The sequence below is a fragment of the Lycium barbarum genome, chromosome 5 (assembly GCF_019175385.1).
Source record: "Lycium barbarum isolate Lr01 chromosome 5, ASM1917538v2, whole genome shotgun sequence".
NCBI lineage: Eukaryota > Viridiplantae > Streptophyta > Magnoliopsida > Solanales > Solanaceae > Lycium > Lycium barbarum.
The window spans coordinates 18,088,178-18,097,123 of NC_083341.1; the positions used below are offsets into that span (position 1 = coordinate 18,088,178).

The following is an 8,946-nucleotide window of genomic DNA, read 5'->3' on the forward strand; positions in this document are numbered from 1 at the left end:
CACATATTATCAATCCAGGTGATAATTAATGAAGTTTTGATATAAGTAAACGCAAAACAATACTATACAAGGATCATAGTTGTACTATCCATTTTAAGTCGAGTATTTCCTTCTATAACATGTTGATGAGTTATAGCATTTCATAGTTTTGATGATTGACAAACGATTCAAGGACCAGGTCCTCCATCAGGTCCCATGAGAGCAGTGCACGGTACTTAACAGCTGTAAAGCTGCTGCACCGTTCAGGTAGAATTGCAGCAGCACAGCTGTATGTATGATAGAACTAAAAGCCCTTGAAACGTCACTATTCATGGTCACATGTTTCTCTCATGCCCTCTTTTTGGTCTCATATTTATATAACATGTTGGGCATTATTTGACCTAACACTTGCAAATTCTAAAAGGCTATATTTCTCTCAAGTGTGGCGGCTACCTTTCTCAAGGTGCCCATAGGAATAAAATCTCAACAATCTCCTACCACTAAAGACATCTGAAGTCCTTAGGATAGTTGAATCTTGTTTCATGTTCTTAATTTGTATTCCTACACTGCTTGTCAAGAAGTATCATAGTAGGACAGATTTCAATCTTTGTAACATTGTTTTCTTGGCTAGAGTTAGCTAAATATCAGTTAAGTCGTTGGCTAGATTTAGTCAAGACTTGGAGCTTTGCAATAGAGTTATTGTCAAAGGGGCTTACAATGGGTGTATTGTAAGGGTTAGGGATTAAGAGTTTAATTCCTAGGTTGCAATAGGTTGTAATCTGAAGTTGCTCGGTTTAGCGAAGTTAGAAATCCTACTGGGGTAGATCGTGATTTTTAATTCTTTGAGCAAGGAGTTTTCCATGTAAAATTACTTGTCTTATTTACTGCCTGTCATTAACCGTGAAAATAGTTTGAGGACCTGGTCCCTTAGATTGTTTTAGTAAACTCTCAGGTTGTGAACTAGTAAAGCGTGAACCCATAGGTTTGACAATTGTTACCAGAGCAGGTTCTTTCTAAAAGGTCAACACCTACAAAGGATCTTTCTTGTGTCTAGTTTACTAAATTTAGAGGAAGGACAATCTATCACAAGACCACCAATATTCAATAGAAAGCACTATGGATGGTGGAAGGCAAGAATGCATAATTTTATCATGGCTGAGGATCTGGAAAGAAGGCAGCCAAAGAAAGAGGAGCACCTGGTTCTCAAAGCTGCTAAAAGTGACTCAAGCCGTGATGAATCTGATATTTCGTATCTCACTCAAAGATTTCAAAAGATGGTTCGAAGAAATGATGGGGTCCCAAACAAAGGAAGCTCTAGTAGGAACTGCAAAGGAAATGTTTGTTGTCATAAGTGTGAGAAGCCTGGACACTTCATTAAAGAGTGTCCTCTTCATAAGCAGGATTATTACAGAAACAACTCTGAAAAGGCGGCTAAGAGGAACCAGGTCCCTGGCAAGAAACTCAACAGAAGAGATGTTGCTGATAATAACTCTATTGCAAGCTCTAGCTTCCTGGGGAGACTTCTCCAGTAAATCTCAAGATGTAGATGACCAAGGAGACACATCTATGATTGTTGCTGTCAATGAACCTTCAGAATATGACTTAACCTTTACACTCATAGCCAGATCTGTTGCTGACAATGATGATGAGGATATTAAGGTAAATTTTCTCGAAGTTCAAAAAAACTTGAAAAATTGCTCTCAGAAAAAATCGATGTCGTTGGCAAATGTGTCAATTGATGCCTTTCACGTCCTCGTGAAAAAAAAAGAATGCTTTAAATGAAGAAATTTGTGGGTTAGAACATGAAAAGGATGACTTGGTAGTCTCCATTGTAGATCTAAAGGAAGAAGTTGTTGAAGTAATAAGAGAGACATTTCTGTTAAAAACTGAACTTGAGCATGAAAAGGAGCTTAAGAAAATCAAAGTGAGTTTTACCTCTGAGTTAGATGAGAGTAAACAGCTACAAGAGGATATAATAAAGGTTAAAGCCGATCCTGACAAGTCACTTTGTTGCACCTGGCCCACTGATGAAATTGCTTCTACGTACAAGAGGAATGGTGGCACGCGGGTGATTAACTTTCATAAGGCAAAAATCCCGTACAACTCACATGGCAAGCATGTTACCACCTCTGAAAATTGGCGATGCACTCACTGCGGTCAAACATATCATTTTAAAGATGGATGCAAATCCAAAATTCAAGTTGTTCAGATAAATGAGAAATGTCTTGAAAAGGAATTTAGAACAGAGGGACCTGTTCCTCAAAAGAGAAAAATTGTTCTACTTGCACGGACTAAAAGAAGCTTAATACACCCGTTCTATCATTTTAGGGAACCCAAACTGCTTTGGGTTCCTAAATCTAATGAATGACTTAGATTGCAGGTTGGAGTGAGAGGAGACAGTCACAAATGGTATAAAAATAGTGGATGTTCGAAGCATATGACTGGAAGAATGGATGATTTTCTCTCACTCAAGGCCTTCTAAAGTGGGAGTGTGTCTTCTGAAAATGACAAGAAAAGATATATTCTTGGTATGGGCAATTGGCAAGGCACTCTCCTGTGCAATTGAAAAGGTGTACTATGTGAATGGCTTGAAGTATAATCTATTGAGTCTGTCCCAAATCTGTGATAAAGGAAACGAAGTCCTTGTCCTGTTCTTGCATTGACACCAATTTCAAATACTATGAGCAAAAAATGACTAGGACATGCAAGCTTCTCCTTGTTGAACAAGCCTGTTGCGAAGGACCTGGTTCGTGGGCTGTCAAATATAAAATTCAAAGATCATAAGGCATGTGATGCTTGCATAAGAGGGGAGCAGGTGGATGATCAGGTCCTTGCTTGAGCAGATCCCTTATAAATTGATGGATGGAAAGAAATCACTTGAATTTGAGCGTGATCAAGCTCATCTAGCTGTTCCTCATCAAGATTCCCTAAATGATTGGTTATGTTAAAAGAAAAGGTACAGTGCTAAAAGTTTTTTTTTGGGCATCTAATCTGTACTGTTATAGGGATACATACATGGCATCTTCAGGATAACATAAGTGTTGGGGACATTGCATTTTTCAGAGTCATTGCCCACTTCTTAAAAGAACGTCAAGGAAACTGGTTCCTATGACTCAGGTGAGCAGTCTCTTTAGCACTCATATATATAAAGGCTTAATGTCATTAAATTCCTCCCACCAACTTTTTAAAAATTGGAGCCCAAAATGATTCATATTCTCTGAGCAATCCAAGCGAGTGGGAAAAGTTCTTTTTGTCAACTTATCAGAACTAGTTCCCTATATTCTAATTTAAATCAAAATTCATGTCTCCTTCTCTCTCCCTCGTTTCATCTTCTATCTCTCTGTGTAGCATTCTCATTCCTATGTAGTTTTTGTTCCAAAATTGACCATGTCTCAAGATGATTCCATCTTGTCTATCGTACCAGAAATGAACCCTTCTCCCCCATTTTCTAAAAGCGCAATTCCATCAGACCCAAAACAGCTAGAATCACCCTCAGAAGCACCAATCTCCACTGACCAAAACTCATCCGTCTTGATGCAAGAACGGATACGCGAAAATGATAAATTAAGAAGATAAACAAAGGAAAAGAAAAGATAGATGGATTGACACAAAAATAGGCACAATTACCTAACCAAGGTTCTTTAATAACCAAGACCTCCCAATTACACTCTAAATAGCACCAACCTCTTAGGATGACCTCAAGAGAACCGAATTCCCAAGCAACCAATCGTCTCACAAACAATAATCAACAAGAGCCTACCGAAGGCCTCTCACAAGTTTCTTTCTCTAGAGATAACCCTAAAATACTCAAAATATTCATCAATTCATCCAAAAAATCCCCTAAATGAAATGAAAGACTAACTATTTATACTAAGGGAATAAGGAAGACAACTACACTATTACATAACTACCCTTAATGAGACAAGGGCCTTATTTGTCTAGTCTTCCTTTGGAGATGAAAGTCTTGAATTAATAAAGTAGCCTCTTTTGCAATCATAACCATCCTTCACTCATTTGACCACTTCAATGATCATTCATCTCCAATCCGTCCTCCTATGCTATCATCCACACTTGGACTCCCCGGGATGGTCCTAGAAATGTCCTTGAGGCAACTCGGCTTACATCACGTCTCACCACCTAAGTCCATGGTCTGGTCTTTCTAGGAGTCGCAAGAGTCAAAACTCAAAGAAATTCATCTCTTCATCCATAACCCCTGCTCCAAATGAAAAGGCTAACTCAGAAGAAAGTGGTCAAACTCTCACTATCTTTAATTTCCTCCTAAATACTGAGGAGCTTGAGGAGAAAGATGATGGAGTCGAAGTTTCAAGCCAAGCTGAGTCCACCGAGAATATGGGTATCGAGGATAAAAAAGGGGATGCAGAGAAATCAAGTTCTATGGTCATGCATGAGACTACCAGAGTTGATGGTGATAAAAAATAAGAAAAGGTCGTTGATAATGGAGATTCTTAGGAAGGACCTCTAAAATCAGGTAACTTCATTCTTCCAGTAAGTAATAAAAGTATGAGAGATCCTGATATTGCTAAAAAGATCTGAAAAAAGGTTGGACGTAGAAAATGAAAGGGAAGATATTGCTGATTCAGATGATGATGCTGTTTTGAAAACCATATTCAAAAGGTCCTCGAAACGCGTAAGGCAACAAGGTAAAAGTGCAAGAAAGCACATCACTACTAAGCCACCCACTACTAGTTAAAGGAGCAAGGCTCAATGTGAGGCGGCTCAAAAGAGTGGGAGAGACAAGAATGTTGGAAGGATGAGAAGAAGTCTATTTAAGCGTGGTGTGATTGATGAGGAAGAGACAGGGAGTGTGCCTGATGAAGAAGAAGAAGTGAAAATATCCCAATTAGGGGGGGGGGGGGGGGGCTCCAAAAATCAAAAGGAAGACAAAGTGAAGAAAGTTGTGGAAAATGAGGCCGAATTTGATGTTGAAAAGGAGAAAAATGAGACTGGAACCTCTAGGAAACGAAAGAGAGATGCTGGAAAGGCACCTGGTTCCTCTGAGAACAGAAAAAAGGGTTAAGGACTTGGAAGTGCAAAGGCAGGAAAATCTAAAATTACATAAAGTTCTATTTGGAAGAGTTTTTAACGATGATATTGCTGAAAAGAAAGGGATGGAGGAGCTGCTAGAGATAGTTGAATTTCAGAAATGGTAGCATCTGTTTCTTTCCCCTGCTCCAAGTGTTTTTGAGGATGAAGTTAGTGAACTTTATGCCTCTTTGATATATACTGACAACTCAACATTGGTCATGACTGTGAATGGGTAGAGTTTGAAATTGATGAAGCAAAGTTGGGTGCCATTCTTGGTGTTCCGACTGATGGTTTAAAAATGGTAAATGGGGAAGCTTCATTAGCCTTCAAAGAGGTGATAGTCAAAAGGGGTGTGTCTGTGACTGGGAAGAGGCTCTATAAAAAGCAGCTTCAGCCTGAGTACCAACTGCTGTTTGAGTTAGTTAACAAAACACTACTTCCAAGGGCGGAAAGACGATGCATTGCCTCTGTTGGGGATCTGGTTCTCCTTAAAGCTTTAGCAAACTATCAATGCATCAGTTTACCAACCATAATGATTGAACATGATCAAGGTGGTTAATGCCAGAGAAGGAAATCATGGTCTTCCATATGGCTTCTTTCTGACTAGAGTCTTTGATCACCTCAAGGTTAAGACAGGAAAAGCCACTATAGGGACTAGAAAGCAGATGTTCACACGATGGGAACCTTGGAAGACTATGAATGTGTGGAAAAGAAATGAGGTGTTGGCAGCAACTCAACTATCTCTAGTCTTATTGAGGCACAGGAGCATGCTCTTGCAGAAGAGGCTTCAAGCTGAGGTAGTTGTTTTGAAGACACAACTGGCTGCTAAGGCTGAGGAACCTGGTCCCATCACAGAATTGACAGCTGCTAATGCAAAGTTGAGAGCTGAGAACGAAAAAATGAGGAACAAGCTGGATGAGCTACATGATCAAATGATCCAGGATCAAAGAGCATCCCTCAAAGCCTTCTCTCGATAAATCCTTTCCAACCCCAGCCCTGTCCCTATCTTGCTTTTCCCAAACCCTGTTTTATCTATCCTTTGTTATGACATTGGCCGTTTTGACTCTTTAAATTGTTGTGTTTTATGCTTTTATGACTGCTGGGTATGTTTAATCAATTATTTTCTTATGGGCAACTACTCTGTTTTATGCATTGCTTGACTCTACTCTCTATGCCCTGCTCTTGTTATGGTGTGTTGCATGTGTTTCTGTCCTTCTTTTTTCGATGATGCCAAAAGGGGGAAGAGTGTGTTGTAAGTGAGTTGAGCTTGTTGACACCTAATTTTCACCGCATAGGATGCGTATTTTAATTCTCAAAATTCCCGAGTCAAAGACGGAGCAAGGATGCACCTTCAAAATTAAAATTTCAAAATTTCGAGAAAATTGTAAAAAATTGACGTTTAATTGTTATTCCGTAAAAATTGATAATTGCAAGGAAATTACGAGTTATTTACTTTCATAAATATAATTCAAAAAGAAAATGTGTATCCTGCTCCGTTTAACTTGGGAATAGTGCTAATTAAGACGACGCATGAATTACTGTTCATTTGGACCGCGTTTTTCACATTTTTAAATATTCTCCGAAACTATATCAATATTAGGCTTGTCTTGAAGTTAATATTTTAAATTTACGAGTTTTAAACTTTAATCTGCCTAAATAACTATTTTTATTTAAGTTATACGTGTATTTTAATACTTAGTTTTATTTTTAACTTAAAATAGAGGGGGGATCGAATTTAACCATTTTTAAAACTGGGGGGGGGGGGGGGGATTTTTCACTAAAGTCCTCGTCTCTTTCTTTCCTCTCTCAAGCGGCGATTTAGGGTTTAGTTTCGAGCTGCCATTAATGGCTAATCTTTGGTCGATTTCAACAATTTTTATGGGGGGTTTTATCCCCTCGTACTGGTTACCATATTCCCCAGGTTAATTTTACATTTTACGGTCGTTTTTATGCTTAATCAACCCTAAACTAGGGTGTTGCCCATACCTCTTAAAATATTGGGGATGCCATGGGCGGAGTCACGAACACTTAGCCATCTTGTGCTACCCAATATGTAATTGAATGGGTTTTAGGGGAAATTCCCTATTTGAATATTCGGTTGGGTACGAATTTTGGGGTTTCTATCCTATTAGTACTATTGTTTACGTTAGAATTATTAATTGTACTTGTTTTGATGATTAGGTGTACTATTCCCTAATTTTGTGGGATTTTTAGGTAAATTCGGGTACAATTTGGCTGTATCTATATTTGTATTTGATGAGGTGTGCTATTTTTGTTGGTGATAGTACGAATTGGATACATTTTGTTGCAAAATTCTCCTGTCCTTTTGTGAAAATTCGAATTATTTTGAATTAGGGTAAGAATTGGGGGAATTTTAGTTGGGGATATTGATTTATTGCCATTTCTGTCCCTAAACCCTATTTTGAATACTATAAATAGAAGGTCTTTTGGCCATTTTAGGGGCTCTTTTTTTTTTCCAGAAATAATCCTAAGTGTGGGGAAATATCACTAAGTATTCTAGCCTATATACTCTACAATATACAATACATATACAATATATTATACCATATAACTACCTAAAAGTAACAAAACTATAAGATACTGCTAATACAATACAATATACGAGGAGAATTTTGAAGAAAAGGTCCATTTTCAAAGGTTTTAAGGTGTTTTATTGAAGCTTTATTTCCAACCCCTCCATCCTGATCTTTCGGTTGCCCCCTAAAAAGGTAACCCCTGATTCTTGTCTTACTTTTTGATTGCTGTTCTTGTTATGTAGTTTGTTTTACTGTTTCATTGGTTCTTTATGATATTAGATCTTGTTTTAGCCTTAACTATGTACATTTGAAGTTAAAATATAGTTAAGTCACTGTTGGTTCAAAAATAAGTGGAAAATGCTAAAATATGAAATAATGTGGTGTCTTTAATTTGCCATGTTAATAGTTCTATAAAGGTCAAAGATGGTTAAGCGGCTTTTAGGGGGTTAGATGAGTTTGTTCAAGTTCTAAAAATGGAATAGAGATTCAAAACATGTCAATGGGTTAATGGAGGTGGTTAGAATGTACAGTCTGCTGTTATGGAGTTTTAGATATAGTATAATGATGCAGGGATTTTAAAAATTGCAAGTTCTAATTAAATCTATGTCTTTTTAAGAAACTACTTCATGTACTTTGTGCTATAATGTCCCTGCATCACCATCTTTTCTTTGGTTCTATAACTTAAACTACTTTGAAACTGATTATCAAAACATCTATAAGTTGCATCACTTGACATATATGTGAATTCTGAAAATCTTAAAAACCACTCCATGTACACTGTCCTAGAGCTTCACTGTTTGACTGATCTTGGACATCTGAAAGGGACATTCTTGTGCTCAGCCCCAGTATCTGTGTTCACCTTAAGTGTGTTGTGTGTTTTGTTATGGCATTCATTAAACCATTAGACTATTATTACCTCACTGTGTAAACTGTCTTTGGATCATCTAGTCTTCTAAGTTGGAACCTGCATGTTTTGAGAGTTTTGTTAAGGTTTTATGTTGGCTTGATTGTGTGATCACTGCTTTGAGATTTAAGCTTAAAATATGGAGGGTATGCCCCCTTGTTAGGGTGATTTTGCTCCCATTTCACCTAAGTATACACTGTATATTCTATGTATATGGGCTGTTTTGGCACTTAGTAAAATTTGGAGTAAGAGTGAGTGGTATATTAGGGGGCATATCATGTATATGGGAGCTCAACACTTAGAAAAACATGGGAAGAGAAAAGGGAGTATGGGGCTCTAGTTGGGCCTGGACTTCAGCCATTACGCATACTTAGTCTATTTTGTTGAATTTGGGCTAGTGATAGTCATTGGGCTGCAGCTTTTCATTTCTGGTTATCTTTACCACTGGGCCTAGCCCAATATGAGATGCAATTTAAATTT

General features: G+C 37.9%; 1 protein-coding gene across 1 annotated transcript; it reads left to right on the plus strand.

Annotated features, from left to right (window-relative positions):
• Positions 1-1,130: 1,130 nt before the first annotated feature.
• LOC132639264 (uncharacterized) lies at positions 1,131-1,511 on the plus strand. Its single transcript, XM_060355725.1, has one exon. It carries the CDS (start codon positions 1,131-1,133, stop codon positions 1,509-1,511), a length of 381 nt encoding a protein of 126 aa, XP_060211708.1.
• Positions 1,512-8,946: the final 7,435 nt, after the last annotated feature.